The following is a 23193-nucleotide window of genomic DNA, read 5'->3' on the forward strand; positions in this document are numbered from 1 at the left end:
CGTGTGTTAGAAAGAGCTTTTCCTCCGACCAGAGATTACAAATCAGGACTTTTGGCAGGCCTATAAAGAAATGACTGCAAATCAGCAAAGATGATCTGGTTTCCTTCAAGGGACATCATAAATTGTTTGCATTGACGCTGGCCTTTAAACGGCAAAGGGCTGAAGGGGAAAAAACCTTTGATCTGAAACGTTTCAACACGTCGCTCAGGCCCACTTCCTGTAATTTGCGAGGCTGGCTCGGCAGCGCGGCCTCATAATTCTCTGGCGTTCGCAGCCGGAGTAATGCGGGGACAGGACAGGAAGTGGAAATGCAGAGAGCCCGTCATCAGGCCGGCCCCACTGGGCCGAATGATGGAGTATCTCGAGAGCTCCAGCACATCCAGGTGGTCTGCACAGGGACAGGCGCGGAGGCGAGAGAGGGGGGGTGTGAAGTCGGATCGTATTGGCTGCTACGCAACCTGCTACATTCATGCCAACAGACAGCGCCTGCAAAAGCTGGCGTCCAAGGGATATAGCATTTAAGTTGTGTGTATTATGCATTTCACAATTATAACCCACATCCATTGCTTCATTGTAAGGAACTGGCTTAAGCCATGTCAATCAAGGTCTTCAGTGATGAACAGGGATAAAGAGATGGAAAAATATCACATATAATATGTCATTTACTTGGAAGAGTCCCACAGCTCCCCTCCCCGAGCCTTAGCCCAATATATAAAACACCCAGGAATGCTGCGGATGACACTCGGTATCGTAGAGAACATTAAATAAAGGCTGAAACCAAGCGAGATGACAAGCCACTGCTGTGAGGTTTGGAGGCTGGGACATCCCAAAGGCTGGAAAACACCAGCCGTGAAGCCGAAAACACTCGGTGGTCAGAAAGAGGGGGGGGGGGGAAAGGAGCGAGAAGGAGGAGGAAAGACTGGAAACTAAAACCTCATGTTGTTTAAAGGCTGGCTGATCCTTTTATCCCCCAGGCTCCCAGACTGAGCCATGTATGGAATTAAAAGAAGGGAAGGTTAATGAAGAGAGTCGGCAGCTATCAGCTGAACAGCACACCCTGGCCTTTATAAAATAATCATGTCCTTTAACCTAATTAGAAGGCAATACTTTTACCTGCCGGGTGACCCGCCCCTGAACTTCAGCTATTCCCCCCACCCCCCCCCCCCAACGCTATCGTCTGGAGGCCCAGCACACAGATCCCACCCTGATACACCTACCACAGCAACCCAGGAGAGGGGGCTGAAACCAGATCTGCTTAAAACGCGTAAAAACACCAAACGACAAATGCAAATCACTGTCTCTCTCAACTCGCCGCTCGTCGGAGGCAAGACGGCTCTTAAATAACTCAACCTCAATGCCCTTCCCACCACACTCCACCTCTCTGCATCCCTCCCCTCTTTTTGTCTCCACCTCCCTCACTCTCCCTCCTTTTCGGTCTCGGAGTAATTGACTCTGCACTCTGGTATCAGACATTCATTGCTAATTTGGAGGCCTGTCTTATCACATTACCAGTGAACACAGGGCCCGTCTCTTTTCCCTTTAAGGTACAATGCAACAAAATAGCTACAGCAGGCATTATTAATGAAGTAGAGGGGGACTCATTCTTTATTTATGAGAAACTAACCAACTGGCGAGCTCGCTGACGGGGCTATTAATGATCTTTAGTGCCCCCGAGGCCGTTCTGGGTCTCCCCTCCCCCTCCTCCTGTCTGCCCCAGATTCCCCTCCCGTATCAGTCCCCCTCGCCCCCACCTCAAAGAACGGGCACTGCGGCAGTGCAATTTGTATTGAGGATTTAGACATTACAGAAGGAAAAAAAAAGGCACTCCAGGGACAGGCAGCTGATCAGCAGAGGGCCCAGTGGAACGAGGCAGACAAATAACAAATGACAGCCCTGTGATTAAATCAAACCTTCTACTTTAAGTGTTAAAGTATCTGCCTGTCACTAACAATCTAGTGCTTGTTAAACCAGTCTCCCCCCTCCCCTTTCATCAGACAATCCCCAACCCCTCCTACCCCCTCAAACCTCCAGGGACCTTGTAGAAGAACCACAACAGGGGAAAAAAAACCAAACCAAACTGTGAACTCTTGTATGAAAATGGTTTTAAAAGCTACCGTACAGAAATCATAGACAACATGAGGCTGCAGTTTTTAGTGTTCTGTAGGATATCTAAGCGGCCCGTTTAAAGAACCACTTTGCAGCACAAAAAAATGCTTTGTTAAAAAACATACATTTTTGAATTCACAAGCTTTACACGTTTGGCTTAGCAGGGAGGAAAACAACAACATGAATTTATATCTCACAGACCAGATTTAAAAGCATATCAAAGCATTTACAATACATAAAAGCACGCCACAAAACACCTTTGTTTTAAAATTACAAAGCCATAAAAACAAACCAGATACAGAAGAACATAAAAGATCTTTTCTGAAAAGGTGATTTTAGGAAGCCAGTGCAAGGACCCCAAGACACAAGTGATGTGATTACTTATGCTTGACCTAGTCAGGATTCTACATGCGGAAACACATTGTAACTTAAGCACAGTACAAGACACCTCAAGTACAATATTGCAATCAATCTTTGAAAGTACAAAAGCACCGGTTTTTCCACTGCAGATGCAGAAAGCACAGGGCATAGTCTGGCAATACTTCAGAGATGGAAAAACAAATTTATAGAAGAATGCACATGAGGTTAGAAATGCAATCCAAGATCAAAGATCATCACCACATTCTTCATCTTGAATGGAAATGCAAACAGAATGCCATCAACTGAAAAGTTACAGCAATTGTTTTATGTAACTGATGGAACCCATTAACAAGACCTCAGCCTTAGCACAATTCAGATGCAGTAAGGCTTGTGCCATCTATTTGTGGACATGGAGATCTGAGTATCAGCATAAAAAGCACCATGCAGTTTTAGATTTTCATTAAAAATAAGCATCCTAATATCAAATACCAAAAGGGCCCTGGATGGAGCCTTGTGGAACACCAGATGTAGCCAAACCAACCACAACAAAGAAGACCAACAGAAATAGTGTCATGCTCAGCAACATAAACATTAACCCATTTAAGTGCAGTGCCAGAGATTCCAAACAACTGAGGAAGCAGAATGTTATGGTTTACAGTACCAGCACTGAGATTTAAGACAATTACAATGCAACTTATACCATTAGGAGGACATCTACCTTAACAAGGGCTGTCAGTGCTGTGCGATGGTCTAAATCTGAGAGTTTGAAAGATTTATTTACAGTGAGGTAGCTATCTAGCTGCTCCACCACATCATATTCTTATATCTTAGAAATCCTAATCTAACACATCTGGGCCAAAAGTTATTCAGAAGCTATTGCAGTTTCAGAAGCTGATGGAACCATGCCCCATGCCAGAGCTCACATATTATTTTAAGTGTCAAGAGGCAGGGGGCAGAGAAACAAGAGTGAAATAAAACAAAGGGAATTGCATCTAAAAGGAAGAGGCTTTCAAATATGATACCAATTCAATAAGACGAGTAAGGATTCTGAAGACTGTGGGCTCAAATCCCAGGTGATAGACTGCTACTGTAACCTTGAGTGAGCTACTTTACTCAAATTGTTCCTTTCAAACACCCAACTGTTATATACTGCAAATGGGTGCAAATGTAAAAAAGAGGTAACCAAATAAATTAGTAATAATAATTATTAATAACTGGGGCAGTGCTGTAGAGGCCGGAATATAAGAATACTGTACTGGTTGTTATCAAATTTACTTTTACAAAAATCCAGAAACATTTTTCGTAGGTGAGATAAGACATGTATTTTCACAGGGCAGTTAAGCCTCAGCAGCTGATTAATAGCAGAAAACAGGTAGTTAGGATTTTTTTGATTGGTCACAACAATATGAGAGACACAGCTCGATCCCTGTATTCTAGGTACTCTTTCCATGACCACAGATGTTCAATCAACACAGAAAGAAATTCACGACAAGTTGCCCTCACAGCATCAGGTCAGTATACTATGAGACAAAGACGCAGAGGATGGACTGATTGTTAGCAGGCCAAGGTATCAAGTGTCTGTAGTAGGGAGAAGATGAATAACTACACTTCATCTTCGATGTGACAGGAAAGCAAAAGAGATGTGCATTAGAAAACTGGTCAACCAAAAACTGGTCAACTGATCCGCAGTTGCGAAAGTTGATAGACATATAAAGGTGTAAAATGAGAGACAGAAAATCTCCAGATCAAAAAGGACAGCCATGTGTTCAGATCAACCCACATCAAGATCAGTTAAAGACATAAAGGAGCTATTAGCAATAACTAAATCAAAAGTGGCTACTGTTAAGAGCTGGACTATGGGCAAACGTGAAGAGAAATGCACATCTTGATGTGTCTGAAATTCAAAACCCAGAACCCACAATTTGATGATGAATTTCCAACCCTATCCCCCATGGCACACAAGGCCTAAAAGCATATTGAAAAAGCAAAACTTTTGAAGCATATAAATAGAAAATAAATACATTGAAAGTGATGCTGTTACAACTATTACTTTTTTAAACACAAATTATCCTAGAATGTTTAAAATGCAATATTTGTCACACCTGAGAACAGGCTATGGCACTACCAAGAAGCCACCTTAGTGACAACAAGTCCAGTTTTCATCCATTGCTGAACAGTGGTGCTCAGTTGTTCCAAGCAATAGGGATATAAATTGGACAGACAGGAAAGAGGACTGTTATTAGGAGGGGATCTGGCTGGATAGCTCAGCATAGTCTAACAGCAGGATGTCTTGGCACAGGATTGGCAACCCCAGGCCTGCATGGCGCCTGTCCACAGGAGGGAAAGCCACACTCATCCCAGCTTATTATTACTGCCTAACTAACCCCTGGGCCGGCCTGGACCGACAGCACTCTCTCCATGAGGATAGCTTAAATGAACGCACCAGTTGGCTACCAAAAATAAAAACAGCTGAAACCCATTCAGTAGACTGAAATCAGCTGTACTGCTTCTACTGGATACCAGCAGTGCAGCCAGTGTCACCAATGTGACACGCTATGGCGGTATTAAACATTATTATTACATTATTATTATTATTATTATTCATTATTGCAAATATGCAAGGTCATCACTGTCCAAGAAGCTCCTGTCAGGATATTTATGAACCGGCTGTAAATGGTCCCACCATTAACCTAGGGCAGGAACAGTGGGGTCTTGGGTTAATGAGAGTGGTAACAACCCCTCAAAACAGCTCAAATTTACAGGAAAGGCAATAACCGGCTTTCATAATACAAAATGGAGTCACTACATTTGGGAAAGACAAAACGAGCCATTTTGGAAGTCTGGAACAGCAGGAGTGTGATGACCTTATAAGATAAGGTTACCAGTTGGGTTTCAGCTCCCTACTGTGTAGTGCTCAGTTCTAGAGCTACTGGTTTCTAAGAAAAAAATTAATTTGCACAAAAGGGCTAATCAGATTCTTCTTAATTAAACTTATTACATAACTGCTTGCCATTATGAAGATATCAGCAGTGTTTCAACCCCGTGGCGATCTTTAGAAAGCAACAGGAAGTTACTTTTGCTAGATGAACTCGGAACAGGATTCGGTGCAGTTTTGCACCACCAATTAGTGCAACAAATGCAGGAAGCAAAATCAATTTTTTACCCATTATGAATAAATCAAACATGAAATGAAATTATACTTAAATAGCCATGCTGTCCTTCGTGCAAGTGTAGATCTCTGGCTATCAGCAGGCAATCATATGGAGTGCTGCAAAATCATTTCCACCCTTTTTTTAAGGTAGCTTCAATGCCCCATTAATACGTTTTAACATAAATATTATTTCAGGAAGATCCTAGATCTGGTTGTAGTGCTTACACTAATAAAACACTTCAATACAAAGCGACAAGGACAACGAGACTGAAGTGCCCAGGATAGGCTATAATGTTCTGATGTAAAAATTGTTCTTGAGTAGACTCTGCGCAGAGAGACCTGGGAAGAGTGATTAATGTAAATGTAATTTGTTGCCCTTTGTTAGCTTTGTGATCAATCCACCAATCAGTGCTCTTTCTGTTGCATGGTCGCTAGCAGAGCGGAACGAGCCCTATGATTATTGTTATCATTATGGCTTTTTCTTTTACGACCCATTGACAGGTTTAGGTAGAAAAAACAAAGGGAAAGGCATGCAGGCCTATCAGGGAAATGAAAGCTCATTCGACTACATACACAAGAGCAATACATGAACTGCAGGTACGGCGAGAGATGAGTTGAGAGTGCATGGAGCTCCCTGAAAACCTCTTGGGTTTTTACTGGTGTATTCCAAATGGGGTCATGTTAACATGCAACAGCCTATGCGGTCTTTCACTTGGTTATAATTATATGACACACTCCATTACACTTCATGCTATTAAATGAGCATAACTCCAGAACATTCATAATATCTGCTACCGTAATGTTTTGGTGCATGACGGTCTTGGTCCTAACTTCTGCTTATGATGCAGATTAGCATGCAGTCACTGAAAGTTAGGGCTCATAACTCAATTAAGATTGTCACGGCACTCTAGTATCACTGAGAATGCCGTGGGATTGTAATTTCAGTGTTTTCAAGACCTTTGTAACTTGGTGGATGACTTAATTTGGCCAGGACAACCAACTAATACATGGTTGGTAAAGGCAAAGACCACCAATTAATCCATGCTGGGAAGCTCTCTGACTGGGAGCATCGCAACTGTCCCTCCAGTCACATGTCCCCTGTAGGAACTGAGATCTGCTCGCCTTACGTGGCTGGTTCTGTATGGTGCGTGGTGAGACTCGAGCTCTCCAAGTCTCACAGGACCATCAGCTGACTGGACTCTGCACCTGTGCAGTCCCTGTACTCAGGTGACCTAGTTTGGTGGCATCACCACAACTACACCTCATTAGGCAGAAGAATGAAGTCTAAATGGAGAGGCAGGCACGGTGATGCACACACAACCTGTGCCAGTTGGTGTCTACAGAGACTGTCCATGTTTCCCCACCCCTTCCCATGAAAATGTCACAGAGAACCCACTCGGGACTGTGCTGCTAATGTTCCTTCTGCTTTACAATAACACTTTCTTAGCGGGTTTTTAAAATCATCAGATGCTACGTTAAAAGCCCTGGTGCTTTTCTGCCCCTCAAGGCCATCATGAATAACTTATGGGGAGGATACGAAGTCTCTCGTATTACTTGTCCTATTCATTTCCAACTGTCCCTGGGAGCCCTGTACACTTCTCTTCTCTGCTACCCACAACACGCTCCCCGTCCACATAGAGAGCCTCGGTCCCTCGTGGACCAGCAGAGCAGGTAGCAAAGAGAATTTTGACGGCACTTGGAGCTTTCGAGCGGCGCAAAGTACTGAATTCAACCCACCCCCTCCCGTCTTCTCCCCTCCAGGAAAGAAATAAGGGCTGCATTTGAAGGAGAGAAGGAGGGAAAAAAAGCATGGTGGTTTATTCATCACATTCTGCCTCTGGGCTGCCAGTCTCTGTCAAATTATAACACGTCCGACAACTCGTTTCTCCCACTCGCTGTTACAAATTAGTCCATTAAGCTGTCGGCAGCGGCCCCCTTTCTCCTCCGAGCGAGGAGGCCTCTGAGAATTCCCGTCATAATCGCGCAGACCGCTGCGGCTCGCGTGCAGGGACCAGACGCAAGGGCTTTTTTGGGATGGGAGACGGCTCTTTCGAGACCAATAATATGAGTAATAATAAAGTAAACACCACAACACAACGTGCGGTCCTGACACCCATCTTTGAGAATCGGGGGCTGGGGAAAAATGGCGGCCAGAGGGGAGAAGTAAGAAACTGCTAATAGAGACGGAGTGACAGACTCGCCGCTGCCCGTTTTAATGAATCCTGCTCCGGCGATAAGCGAGATTCGCTGAAGGAAGCAAGCTTTGTGAATTGCCTCAGCAAAACGCAGCTCAGCAAAACCATCTATTGCTATCAATCTGGAAAAAAACTCTTCCGTAGCTTCTACACAAACCTGAGGCAGTTAGTTGAATTGACTAAACTTGGTCAAAAGGGAGAGGTGGGGTTGGATAGGAATTTGTTTTCAGGCAGGAGTTAGCCTGCAGTGAGCTGGCGGCGTTTTGTGAGCACGTGTGCACAGACTTGAAACAAAGTCAGCAGAGAAACAACGCGGATCCCAGATTTGTAGCCTCTAGCATCATGATGGGACTCCAGTGGTTATGGTGCGAGCACAGGCCTGGAGCTTTCTCTTCTTTCACTGAAATCCACCTCAAAGGATAGCGAAGAAATGGGAGAGAGCAGTTTTCCGTTAAAACAAGAAAGTCGAGGTAGGAGAGCATCTTCCTCATCCCACAAAGGTCGCCTCCCTTATTCTGAAACCTCCAAAAAAACAGTGGCCGAAAAAGACGGCTTGCAAAACCATTTGAGGCCTTAACTGGCTCCCCTTGATGAAAAGAGAATCCTACACCTAAATCCTGAAGGCATCCTTCACACCTTTGTGATCTGGAGCCTTCTAGTTATCTGGGGCAAGTGATGAACATTTACAAAGGAACAACTGACAAAATGTACAAAGCATTCCTATCAGACTTGTCATGGACAGTCAGCTGCAATGCTCCTTCTTCACTTATCTTTTGTGGCTCTTGTTATAACCTTATCGTACTGGTCTGCTGTGCATGGAAATCTTCTGCTGATGAAATGTGCTCCAAAAAATGCTTCTTAATGCAGCGTAAAAACACTAGTTGCCAATTGATACTAAATCCAAATTCTCTTCTTGTTTGGCTCCTAATTTATCAGGTTTAGCCAGTCACCAGTAGCCAGTGATGATGCTTCTATTTTTATCCCTGACCCTGTCAGCAACATTAACACAGAAAGCAGCCTGTCTGATTAATCAGGCTTGCTGGTTTTGCGTCAGGAAGAGCGAAAGGCTAATGAAATCATGCAGGAATTAAGTCGTTAAGGGGGCTAAACGCTAGTTTTTGCCTGATATTAATTAGCATAAAGGCTCCCTTCTCCCTCCACCCCTTCTCTTCGTTCTCTTTGTGAAGCATTTTTACCTTCCAACTTTGGTCTAGTCAATTAAAATAGCGCCTAAAAAAAAGAGAGCCCCACCACCACCAGAATAACAGGAGAAAAAGATTTAACAAGCTGGGAGCTTGCAGATTTAAGGCACTGCTAAAAATTTCTGGAAGCACGTTTGGATAGAGGCCACGCAGAACAGATTGGCCAGCTGAGCTACATCACAGTGGGATGCCTAATAAGCCCCACGCAATTTTTCACCCCATATTTTTCCAATAAAAAAGCAGTTAAAAAACCAACCGCAGCCACAGCAGTGCCTGCCATCTGGATGCTTTTTTTTATTTTATAATCCAACCATCATTAAAATGGTTCTTGGCAGTTTACAGCTCGTTTTCTCTGTACAGATGTGGAACGAATTTTCTGACACTCCTCTGATCAAAGAGCTCTCTCGTCAACAGCAGACAGAAAAACTTACCGCCCTCCGGCTACTACAATTTCTGCTCGGGCTATTGAGTCGCTTATTCTCCCTGTTAAAAGTTGCGGTCCATTCGTAAGCCAGCTACTTTAAGTTTTCCATAACAAGGTATTTTAAGCAAAATGTCAGGTCTAGTTGAAAGAGCTTCTTGATTTTCTACCATTATTTTGAATCTACTGTCCAGCGAAACATTTTAAACCAAATGATAGCAATCTATGTGTCATTCTTTGCCTGAGTAGCTATAGAACTACTGTGTTTTTTTATCAGAAATGTACTGAAAATGCTCACAAACCAAAATACTATTTGCAGTATATTTTCATGCAATTTTGTTTAGAAGTGTAGAAGACACCAGATGGATGTATTACCACAGATGAATCTTCACAGCTTTCTGCTGAATGCTACATCTTTATCATTGGCTTGCCATTCTCCTTTTGAACCAATTTAATAAACTACGTGACTCTTGAGAAGCGCTGTGCTTCGCATCACAAAAATGTAAATGTCTGTTAATCTTTTGACTTTACTATTAATCCAGTAGTATTTATAGAATAGTGAACAGTTTCTTGAGTTTTTTACATCTAATGCTCACATTGAACAAGAAAAAGTAGTTTTATTCAACCCTTACAAAGATCTTAGCAAAATAGCATCTATACTGTGGTATTTCTACACTAGATTTTAGTACGCTATCTCATACTAAATTTAAAGTATAGTTCTCCATTTTCTGCAAAGACAGCTTGACCTTTCTTTTCAGAATCAGGAAACTCAAGAGTTTATTAAATTCTTATGAAGACATTCAACATTTTGAATAACACAAACCACCCACAAGCTTTCACTGAAAAGTTTAAAAGATACGTGGGATATTTCTTCACCTCCACAAACTTGTAAATATTAATGAGTTCTTAAAAGATGGTCATCTACCATGTTTCAAATCCCTATCAAAGTTTGCCAGATGAAAGTTCTGACTCAACTCTGGTGAATGCAAATGCTCACTCTGGGAAAAAAAAAATCATGCAAACAGGAATGAGACTTTGGGCTGTGAAGGCAAGACTGATATTTTAACCCAGAACACATGCTTTAATTTTCATGGATCGACAACAGCTGCATGCAAAAAAAAATACTAAGAATCATATAATTAAGAAATAATTAGAGGTGTCAGATCTGGTTGAGGAGTATCCTGAGATCATGCATCAGGAATTAGGTTTTAAAAGGTGCTGCTGTCATCAACTGAGTTACTATTCCACAGAACACATTTGGATATAATCCGCACGTGTTTATTTTGGCCATCTCATTGTGGGATGTTCAGAAATGTGCAAGGCGCAGTGCACTAAAGGGCTCAACACACATGATCCTTACTCAGAAGGAAAGTTGGTGGATTTATACTGTACATGACGTCGCTAGCTTCACCTCTACCCATCAAAGCACATCCATCTTGTTTCACTTGGCAACGTTGCTGCAACCCCCCAGCGGTATATTTACTGGCTGTCTGGGCCATGTGGTACCACCGAGGCAGGCCGACGCTACCAAAAATCCCCTCCTGGCCCCATCTCCATGGGATCCCCGAGTTCGCAGCAGGTTTCTGCTAATGAAGGAAAATTAATTTAATCGGAGCCAATATAATCGATCAGTGGCGCTGACAGGCCATTCTGTTCAATGCCAGATTTCAGCTCTGGCGCCCAACCTGATTCGCAGCTCCAACTCCTTCGGTATACCTGTATCTATTATCCCAGCACGTCTGGCAAAAAGTACATGCACAAATTAAATGGTCATAGTTTTGTCATTTATTTGTGTGACTGACTTAAAATACTATATAGGCTACACACACATACTGTATATAACGGAACAGGTAACAGGTTTATTCCATGCTGAAAACAAAAGAAACACAATGTTTCGGCTGTGGAGCAGTCTTCAGGTGTATATAACACCTGTGGGCGGAGCGGTGGCTCTGTGGCTAAGGATCTGCGCCTGTGACTGGAAAGTTGCTGGTTTGTATCCCTCGGCCAGCAGAGGAATCCTACTCCGTTGGGCCACTGAGCAAGGCCCTTAACCCTAACTGCTCCAGGGGCGCCGTACAATGGCAGAACCTGCGCTCTGACCCCAAGCTTCTCCCTGTCTGTGTGTCTGTGTCTCCATGGAGAAAAGCTGGGGTATGCACAAAGACTAATGCAAGAAATTGTATAGGGCTAATAAAGAAACATTATTATTATTATTATTATTATGATAATAACTACAGAAAACCGTTCACAACTCAGCCCAGAACACTTGAACGCAGTGATGAAGGTCAAGAATTCTTTTTTGCATGTGTCAAACACATGTACTGGCAAATTATCAGAAAGGATACTGAACAAAAGGGTTATGAGTTAAACAACAAGCTTAAAATTAGGTAAAGCAGAGGCCATATTATTCCATATTATTTGAGTTTCTGCTCATAGAAAATCCTGAAAATCCCTGTGAGACACAAGTGCTGTAATAACCCGGCTCCCCTGGCCCCCTGCTCTCCTAAATCCCTATAAAGTTTTATAGAGGCCTCTTTGATACAATAATTATTTTTTCCTGTAATCTTTCAAGTTCCGCACCTTTGCAGAGGCAGATCAAAGGGACCGTGGCTGCATGAAGAAATCAGCCGCTGCATTTTAACTTAATTGAAGGCAGCTGGCCGGTACGTTTGGCCCTTTCCAGGCAAGCCAGGACTGCTCCTCCCAGCCCAGAGCTTCTCCACATCACACAAACCCCCGGAAATTTCCTCTGGAAGCAAAAACGGTTCAGGCTGATTGACTGGAGGTTTGACGTTTACTGTCAACTGAGGCTGTCATGCTCAAGCTCCAAGCAGATTTTTTCTTTCCGGTTGGTTTCACGGGACAGAAAGTGCCAAAAAAAAAGAAAGAAAATAAATTATGACATTTAAATATATAAAAACACCCACCTGAAGTAGATATATGAGAATAGTGCAGTTATATATTGACATTTTTTTACAATGTCTGAGGGCTCTGCAATGTCTTTTAAATATTAGATTAAGTCCAATATTTCGTTCTTTTAGTTCTGTTTAAACAAGTTTGAAATGCACTGACAGTGTTTTTTTTTTTATAGTGAAGCCCAGCAAATTGGAATTCAGTGAGATTTATCAAACTGTCAGTAAAACTCAAACAAGAGGCCAAAGACTGCTGTAGTGTAATGGGGGAAACAAAGACAAATTAGACAACAGTGCTAACTAATTATGGGTGATGTTACTCAGCTCTGGAAGCTTCAAACTCCATTATAAAGCCATAAATGAAATACAGTACTTACATTTTTTTTCCTAAGCATTATGCTACCATGAAGACAGTGCAGTCTAGCTGACTGTCTTCCCTCTAAAGCCTTCATTAATAAGGGATATTAACTTTGAACACTAGCTATTTTTCTGGGTACTGGTCTTTATATTTTATAGACCTTAGGGATCTAAACAGGGAGAGAAGAAAGACAAAATATTACTGATACAAAAAGTGAGGTTGGGGTGTCTGAGCTTCAGGGTGCTATTGTACTGTTATATAAAACCGTCAGACCCCGCTGTCTGTCAGCTCCCCTTGATTTTCCCAGCTGAGTACAAGCTCAGTCTGGTTCCAGCACAGGGACTACTTTCTCTTTCCAACTTTGAAAATGTGCAAGTAATTAGGGACCGGCTATGTTTATTGAATAAAAGGCACTTAGGCATTATGTTTATGCAGGGATCAGAAACATTAAAATCTAGCGCAAAAACAATTATTTTTACAGAAGACATCTGCAAGCAATATGGACTCAATTTCACTTTTATTACTGATGTGGAAAAATGTTTATAGTGGTTGGTTGTTATTCAAACACTAACCTTAATAAAAACACTCATATAACAGGCTGTGATGGCCCCAGGAATGGGCAAACCGTTCAACTGACTCTGCCCCAGGCCTGCCAGAGCTTCAGTTACACGCCTCAAGTAACACAGAGATCCTTTGTGTGGAATCCCACAGCCTTGGCTTCAAGGTCCCCTTCTTTGCTCTGTCTGAAACATGGGTGAAGGAGCAGCTCGGCACTGGCTGGCACACTACATATACTGCAAGGAGCTCTTGCACAGAATTCTGCCTTCCCCTGGTGGAAACTCTTAGTGTCCCAGTACAAATTCCAAAGGTTAATCAGGACTAAAATCCAGGTGTAACAAAAGAATAACAGAATATAAATGTATAAACCTTAAGCTATCGGCGGAAGAAATGGGTCGACTCCATCAATGACAGTCATCCAATGCTCTTCTTCAACTAATGATGGGAGTGTAGTGGAAATGGCATAACATGTTCAGTCATAAAGCATTGCACTGTTAAATGGCTTGCCCGTTTTGTTGTAGGCCAATTTCAAAACCCAGAACCCAGGAGCTTTTATCTGCAGTTAACCCTCAGCTCTACTGTGTCTTCTGCATTCCCCTCCAAGCCTACAGAAATTCTTTCATTTACAGATATCCATTACAGTGCAAATGCACACAACCCATTCATTATGAAACCACTGTGTAGACGACAACAGCAAAATACCAGTCACAGATATTGCAGTGTTAAAAGAAGACATACTGCATTAATAACTATTAATTTGAAAATATTTTTGGTAATTTCTCACCAAAGACCATGTTAGCTAGTGCCTACATGAATCCATAATATAACTAGGCTTCAGCTGGACACATGAGTGACCACATCAAATCAGGATGATTTTCCTCTGTCTCAGGACCTCTGGAATTTGGTCACAAACGTCATCACCAACACAGCCCACACATCTTTGATTTGGAGCCTTTTTTATAATTGAATTTACCCAATGATTAAATGGCTACATCCAGAAACTATCACCAGAACACAGAATGCTGCTGAAAATGTCTTTGTTTGGTTTTACGCGTTGCTATTTAAAAAGATAATCCAATCATCAAAATACTTGTGATGTTCAGTGATACTGTATGTCTGGAATTCAGATCTAAATCCTAGCAGTGCCCTCTGGAAGTGATGCATATCAGTGTGTTCAATATATAGCAGATGTATTTTATGGGAAAAAAAAACAAAGATCTTATCTCCATCATGACAGTAGGAGGGAAAACACTGAAAATACTCTAATAAAATAAAAAAAAATAGATCACAGACCAGCACTGCTCCAAAGGATGTGAAATCATAACTCCAGCTGATAAAAGCTGTGCCTTCCAGCAGTGCATTGCAAAAATGAAGGGGGAAAAATGACATCTACATATTAAAATCACCACCACATTTGTCAGTTATAATTTTACACTGCCTGTAGGGACTGGAATTAAGCTCGTCAGCGCCAGTCCGATTTGATTTTTTCCTTCTCTCTCTTTTTTTTGAATTTGCTCAGCTTCCTAGTTTAAGAGAATATTCCCCAGCAAATTGGTTTTAAATTAAAGAAGGCGGCAAGGCATTTTGCCTTCTCAGCGATATCCCAGGTGCACTTAATCTAATTTCATTAAAGAGATGAGGACAGATGATCACTTGTGTTGAAACATTAAGTCCATCTATTTTTTCTTTCCATAAAAAAAGGCATTAGGCCTGTCACAGGCCTGGTGGGTGGGCTGTTTGTTATCAAAGATGAGAATGGTAAAGCGCACCCATAGACTGTCAAGAGACAATCGTGGGGAAGCTACTGTTAACCCCCATTTCCGGAGAGGAAAGGGTGTTCACATTACTGGTAGGCGTGCTTCTTCAAAGCACTGGTGTATCCTCATCAGAGATGACCTCCTGCTCAGGTGCCAGGGATGCAGTATGAGCATGTTTAAAAGGACACTTGTCCTGAGGAAGTGGTTAAGGAAGATGGAAAACGATCAGCACTTTTTTATTATACGCTTTTTGAACTGGCGCTGGTTTATAACTTGATGTTATGTCTATAACCCGTGTGCCACATGGGAAGAAGGAGGCAGGGCAGACACATTCCTTTACCACCCCATCACTCAAGGCTGTTCATCATTTCATGTGCTGAAGGCCCCACAGTGCCTCACAGGAGCAACAGCGGCCCTTTTATATCTCTATCGACACCGAACTCTTGCAGGTGCCTGGCAGGTCTAAGCCAGTGTTTCTTAGCCTTTTCCAATACTTGTGTATTCAAAAATGTTCTGTGACGTCAACTGCCCAAGCATAATAGTAGCAACAAAACTTATTTCAGCATCTTTTTCTGAGTCTGTCAAAGTGTGTAGTCGCTGTATCCTGGTGGGATCAGATTAATGAAGACATAAAAAATTCCCGCTGGTGAGAAACCCTGGGACGTGGACATACACACGTGTCAGCCTGCAGAAAGACAAAGGAGCGGTTTGAAAAAATTTGCTCGTTTTCCAGTCCTGGGAGAGAAAAGAGCTGCTGCATTACTTGCAGGACACAAAAGAACCGTGCAGATCCGGAGAAGAGACACAGACAGATGGCTTTGGGTTTCAAAAGACAGCCTCACGCTTTGGGAGAGTCATTTCCAACCAAAAGGAGTGGCAACCATTTTTCCTTCTATTATTAATCAAAGAAAATGGCCATCCTTCCACTGAAGCGACTACACAGCAGACATCCTGCGCTGACACAAGCTGCATCCAATCAAATGGTCTCGAGGTCTGGAGGAGAAAGGAGGGTAACTGGCATCCTGCCTCGAACTGCGCTGCCGACTTGAACACACTTGGCTGACTACATCATATCCCAGTCAAAACTGATACCTGATCTGTCTGCTCTCAGGCAGGGAGAGGAGGGGAGTCTCTTTGATCTCCCAGACAGTGCTTATTTCATCATGATTCTCCAACTCGTCTTGTGCAAAAGGTCAAGCAGCGCGCACCCATAAGGAAGGAAGAGCGAAGCAGTCGTAACTGTTGGAGGTGTGGAGTGCTCTCAGCGTTTGCAGCCTCTTGTGTAGTACTTGTCAGAAAGGCACTTGGAAGAAGGAAAGGCGATCTGCAGGTGTTTCATAGGGTCATCTCTGGCAGGCTACTAGATACTTCAGCACTAAAGCACACTTCAGGCTAGCCACAGAAACCTGGTTAAATTAAGAGGTACCTAGCAAAAACCGATGAGATACAAATGAATAGATCTAATATTAAACAAGGTCACAGACTGATTCAAGAATCAATCAGCCAGATTACAGCCATTTAAACTCTGTCATTGACTGTATATATACATATTACCTGACCTATAAGTTTTTACATTTTATATTCAATCGAACTAGTTGAATATATAGAAATAAGCAGGGATTGTGACACAAATAAAGCAGAAAATGCAAAGAATTTCTAAGAAAGTGAGAGAATTAGTCTTATAAATTGAAAGTTTTTATTGCTGCAGCGATTGGTGAGATGTGTGACACTTAAAAAATCCAATACAAAGGTTTAATAGTAATATATATTTTTTTAAGATTAGGAGTATTTATAGAGAGATGTTATATGTTCTTTCATGTGATTCTCATGTGATTTCAGGATTCTCATGAAAGATCCTTTCTTAATTTGTTTTCTTTACTGTACAACATGTCTATAAAAACTGCACACAAAAGAAAAACCCACTGTACTCTTTGAAAACTTTGGTCTCATTATGATTTTGCACACTTCAACTCTGCATGGAGCTTAAACTCTTTTGAAATTATGTAACAAATAAAGTGTTTTCAAGAGCAAAAAATCCTTGGAAGTTCAGCTGGAGATCATGTGGCACATTAGATATCGTAAATTGCTCTTTTATTAAATTCACTTTAATGAAATTATTGTGTGGAATGATAAACCCATTATCATTAGAGTAAAACTAAAAAACTACTTGACAATGATGATAATACCAATCATTCTTCCAGATCTAGAGCATGGAAATATATATCATTCCAATTTCGTTTTAGGAATTTTACTTCAGTCTCTTACTATGTCACCAACACGTAATTCTTCTGTAAGTTCTACATAAGTTAAAATTTCCACATTCTTTCATAATGAGACCCTCATGATGCCTTTATCTTGCAGGATAAGCTCAGTTCTGTTTTAAGATTTAAATCAACATGACAGCAGAACAGAGAAAATGGGTTTGATAAACTGCACATCTTCAGCTAACTCTCGGTAAAGAGATCTTTTTAAAATAATCCAAAGACCCAGCTCTGCGAAGACTAATGCATTAATTTCAGATGGATAAAATGTTGCAAGAATGGTACCAACATGATCACGCTTTATAAAGGATTCCTAACAAATTTCTCATGACGCATTTAAAATGGTTCTGACCAGCACTATCCATGTTGCATCCCCAGCACCTTTTGAAGAAACTGTTAAAAGTCTTGTGAAGATAACACAATCCATATGGATTGCAAATGTGTACAGCATTTTCCACACTCGCCCACAAATGGGAGAGCTGAATCAGGGCTTTACAACAACACACTGCTGAAACACAGGCAGTGCTTGTTGCCTGTTTTATGAACCCAGTGTGATCAGTTTGCAGCACATGCTTTGAAATGGGGAATGCTAAATCACAAACATGAAACCCCGCATTGTCCATGGCGTGATTCAAATGACGGCACGCACGCATGCACGCACGCACATCCAAGACAGGCACATGCTGCTGGATTTGTGGGTTTTCTTTAGGTTTCACTCACAAAAGACCCTCTGTTAGTGGTCTCAACTTGGACCACTTCGGATCTGCTGATGTTAATTAAAATCAATTAAATGGACACTCATGACGAGCCTACTGGTGTCTGACTGCTACTCTGATGAACTTGGGTGCTGCCTTTATGCATTAAGTGCATAAAAAGAGCTTTTGAATGTCATGTCAACACAAGTTGTCTCATAAGATCTAGGGTAAATCTTTGACCAATCAGACTTAACAAGCAATACATATGAGACAACAGTTTGCCAAAAAGAGCCGGGACATCTCCAGAACAATTTCTGTGAAGGAATTTTCCATGAAATACTTCACGGAACAGTTTTATGCAAATTTGTGCCAGTGATTATATCTTCTTGGCATACCTGACTGCACAACGTCAATTAAAATCAGTTAAAATTCATACAATAGGGGAATTCAAAAGGATTTAACCCAAAACTCACTTGGTTCTCTATAAAAAAAAATAAAAGCACCTGTTATTTTTAAGCAGTTCAAAATGCCCAGAACTTCTGTGAAATCAATAACGCCGCTGTTTCATGTTTGCTGTTTAGAAGTCACTGTTTTTAGTTGCAAGAAAGCAGCCAAGTTTGCAGAGCTCTGTAAGATACATATGGACAACATGAGGATCTATAACTTATTCACTGTGTTGGTCAGACAGGACGCCATTTACAGAGGTGAAAATACACCAGCTTCAAATATGTTATATGCTGTTGTATGCTTGGTCTCATCTCTTTCTCAAGTTCTTGACACCAAAATACACAGGCTGAGTTTCTCTGACATTTCTTTAATCCTTGTAGTGTTTCAATCCATCAGAAACATGCGCCGAGAAGGAAAGGGAATCCACCTTTTAGCACTTCTGCTAGGAGTTCCCCCAAAACTACACTCCCCTACTGAGAGAGACACAAATCTCTCTCCACTAAGCCGTAATTCTCCTTTTCTGAAGTGAGAGCAGCGGGGTTCCTCTGCAGTAGCAAAAGAATTTGTGCAAAGCAGTAGAGAGGTGGTGTTTTTGTTGGCCTCTTACCACCCACTAGGGAGTTCACCGTGAGTTAATCATGAAGCTGTTCAGCCCCCAAACTGAGCTGAAAATGCTTTGGCAAATTGAGAAACACTTTTCATTTAAGACCCCAAAAAAAAAGAAGTGCTGCCACTGGGGATGAGTTCAACCTGCTGAAGGGGCCCGTCTCTGGCCAGGTTAATGTTGGTTAATTTTATCTGCAGTCACAGCCAGCCAGCCTGACAGCCGGTTTGTGTTGGTGACAACCTGGCCACAACCCATAGGCGGCAGGCTGGCTCAGAGCCAAGGGAGCCGAGAGATGTTAACGCCTACCTTTTCTGCCCTTTGGCACACGGAGGCCTTCAAGGCAGTGCTAGAGCAGTCCTGAACCCAAGTCCTGTCATGTCTAGCAAGCACAGAGGCTTTCTTCCTTTCCCTTTTTGTTCAATGAGAAGGAATACAAACCCATCTACTGTCACGCTACAGTTAATGCAAATTCTGCTGCTATCAGTGGGTTACGGAAAGGGTAAGCCACAAGCCTTTTTCCACTGAACTCAGGCGTACTTCTAAAAAGATAATGATTCCTATCTCATTCCATTCAGTCACAACTTAACAGGTATGTAAAAACTGTAACAGAATTGGCACAGGGGATGCATTTTTTTGAGTAATTTGCCAAGAAGACACCTTAGCTCATTTGCAGATCTGCCTTGACAGACCCCAAAATATTTTTCTTCAGCAAATAAACAGTTGGTTCAGTTTCCCACAATGACTGTGAAGTACAACTAATTTCCATATTTTACACTGCTCTCATCATTCTTTCCAGGTTATTCAAATGAACTATTGTATTAAGCTTATGTGACAGTGATACAAGAAATGAGAACTACAGTGCCTCTAAGTACTGTGTGTACATTCCCATATTAATTATACATTCGTCAATGGTTTTGCAGTACGATTTTTGTTATTAGTGATTTTTTATTACTAACCGAGACTACTAACCAAGACGAATGTCTTGGAACATTTCCACAATATAAGACACTTTTGGACATTTCTAAAACAACCAAACTGCGTGACTGAAGCAACGTCTACAAAACTGATCAGAAGAAAACCGTCTAGACATTCTAAAAATATCACTTTAAATATTAAAGTGCTCTAATTTTTTTCAATCACCATCCAAACCTAGCAAGATTGTGTTAAAAAAATAGGATATTATTTGATTAAAATCTACCGAGACTGATTGATTGAAATTTAAAGTTGCATTCCAATGAAAACAGGGCACCAAGCTGATTAGATTTAATGGACTGACTCAATTTATCTGCACATTAAACATGTCTACGTAAATGAAGACATGGCTGAAATTCACTTCAGTCTTCCTACAGTAACAGGCAGTTTCTGTTTTTAAACTGCATAGGCTATATAAAAAAGAGGTTGATTCCATTCCTCATTTATTGATTAACCATTTAGTCACAATAAAATGAAGATTGTGTACTTCATGTAATGTTAAAATAATGTTGTAAGACTGACATATGTGCATTAGCACTACACACTTACATACACTTAACTTCATTGATTGCAATGAACCTGAGCCTTGATATTTAATGGATGTGTCACTGAGGTTAAAATTATAGTACCTTTTTCTAGGTCTGTTTAATTGCTACTGCATGTGTAAGAAGGAGTCACTGTCCCATTTGCTATGTTTTTTCTTCAAGTATTTAACTGAAACAAGCATAAAGAATAAGAATTTAAATGAAATTAATAGCAATTCAGTTGTCAAAACAATTTGAAGAAAAAGAAAGACAGACTGCTTAAACAGTCTAGAAACCATGTGCTCACAGACTATCACATTCATCTCAGATGACTGTGTGCCATTACGCCGTGGCCCAGAGAACATCAGAAAAATCACATGCTTTAGTAAGATTTCATCTGAAGGCAGCAATGCTTCTTCGCCAATAGGAGAACAGTCGATATTGACAGGGCATCTGATCTGATCTGATCCGAGGGACCATGAGCCCCACGAGCGCGTGTGTTTTGGGCAGATCTCTGCTTCTCATCGACATTGCTTTGCTCCACGTGAAGAAAAGCACAAAACCGCAACCAGAAACCGAGCACGCAGAGGCGCGCGCGCCCTTCCCCCAGCTCCTCGAATTAAAAATAAACTTCTTCGACAAAACAAAAGTACAGAGGCAGCTAAAAAAGGAACAAAGTCATACCTTGTCGTCGATGTCGCTCTCGCTGTCACACTGAAACGAGAAGAAAAACGGCGTTACACATCACGTCGCCTTGCTCGTTATGGTAACAACTGTTTCTGTTCATTCTCCTTCACTGACAGCTTTCCAGACAAACGGGGGCAGAAAGAAAGCATTTTTCTGGGAGTCTTGGCTCAAAGCTGGTACATGAGTGTGGGTCAGTGTAAGCACAGCAGGAAGAAAGTTGTTTTTTTTGAGCAAACGGACTCATTGACAAACCATAAGTACTGCATTTAGGATGACATTTTGCAAGCGTTCACCACATCCTAACAGCAACCTGTAGATAGGTCATTTGTTCAACATCTTTGAACAGTGACTTACAGTTTTTCTTAATGCATGATAACCTGGTATAGAATATATTGAAAAATCAGGCCGTGACGTTTCAAACACCAAAACTGCACTTGGGTGACTACTGATCAGAACTGCATCAGAACTTCAGACAGACCACTGACGCATGACATCAATGCACCTTCTTAGAGCAATCAAATAAATAGCTTTTTGCTGAATTCAATTGAAACAAATCTCGAGCTAGCTAAGCTAACAGTCACCTTCTTGTAGCTTCAGACACTTGACTGCAGAAAACTGACATTGCAAAGAGAACAAAGACCTACTGTGTTTTCCCAGAAATACAATGTCGCAAAAAATGAAAACCGCAAAGTTCAGATTCTTTGCCTGACATTATATCACGGCAACATTTCCAAACAAAAAGCCAGGGTAATGTACACTCTCCATTTTCACTTCCTTGTCATTTTCTTTCCTGTTGCTGAATGGCTGACAACACCGACTGAATCGATTTTCCGTTGTTTTCAGAAAGAACGGTCTCTGAGCAGGAACAGAGACCAATGTCAAAAGTGAGGGGTCCTTCGCTCTGTGGTTACAAACAAAAGTCAAGAGACAGAGGAAGTCACCCTGAAGAACTCCAGGCAAATCCTCAAGAGAGACCCTAAAGAATGCTAGCAGACTATACCACAGCTTAGTAGCTTTGCATGGCATACAGAGCTGATCAATACATACTTCCTCCCTTGCGATAATACATACAATGTACGCCCAATCCAAAGCAAATGACAATTGCTTTCTGTATTGTCACTTGACCCCTCAACCACACACTGACAGAACCACGCTGTCCCCCAAAGCCAGGCTCTGTCACAGAGCTTTTACCTTTGCACGTTCAGCCAGGATCTCCCTGATGCAGATGGCACTGCTTCTTTTTTCATCCCCCCAACACTGGTTTCGATTTCCCCCTTTAAATAAACCGACGATTACGCAAGCGAGCACTCAATTAGTTCAATTCCAAATCCCCGGCACCATTTCATTTCACTTCCAGAGCCAACGTGAAGACCGTAGATGACAACATCGGTTACCACGCTGACGGGCTCTGGACCACATATCAAAAAAAGATGCCAGCACGAGGCTCCTCAAATTATGGAAGGATCATGGGAATGACACGCAAATAATTTAGATTTAAATAACAGTCAATCATCAGGGCTCCAGAAATCTAAGAAGAAAGAGGTTTTTGCGTCATCTAGCTGTGCAAACATATGCAAAGACAAGAAAAGTCAAAAACGTCTTACGCTGTGAAAAATCTGTGATCGCTGTTAACAGTTTTAAGGAGAGCACGAGACTCAAGAGGGGACTGTCTATTTCATGCAGGCGGAGAATATGACACAGAACAGTTCTTTGAGCAGCTGTGCTGGTTCAGGGCAACATTCCTCTAACACTAGCTACTGGAGCACTGCTGTGATTAGCAGGAAGTGCCTCTTTTCCCCCTTCTGACTTCTCAATAGCTGCAGATGCCAGTTTCTAGGATGTGTTGAGTGCTTTAACTAAACACTGCATACTGGTTTTGTTCACATTATCATGGCAGCAAGATATTTCCGGCAGCACCCACCAGGCTCTCTCCCAGAGGTGGCTTGCCTTCACTTAACCCCCAATCTACACTGCTGCATA

The 23193-nt window shown here is 41.8% G+C and overlaps 1 protein-coding gene across 10 annotated transcripts in view; it reads right to left on the reverse strand.

The window, feature by feature from the left end:
• fbrsl1 (fibrosin-like 1) overlaps positions 1-23193 on the reverse strand; it is a 300036-nt gene that overhangs the window by 88050 nt on the left and 188793 nt on the right. For all 10 annotated transcript variants that reach the window (XM_069182320.1, XM_069182315.1, XM_069182314.1 and 7 more), the window contains one exon: positions 21211-21240. In XM_069182320.1, coding sequence (XP_069038421.1) covers positions 21211-21240 — 30 coding nt within the window. The remainder of the gene's footprint in view (positions 1-21210; positions 21241-23193) is intronic.

The sequence above is a fragment of the Lepisosteus oculatus genome, chromosome 22 (genome assembly GCF_040954835.1).
Source record: "Lepisosteus oculatus isolate fLepOcu1 chromosome 22, fLepOcu1.hap2, whole genome shotgun sequence".
Classification (NCBI taxonomy): domain Eukaryota; kingdom Metazoa; phylum Chordata; class Actinopteri; order Semionotiformes; family Lepisosteidae; genus Lepisosteus; species Lepisosteus oculatus.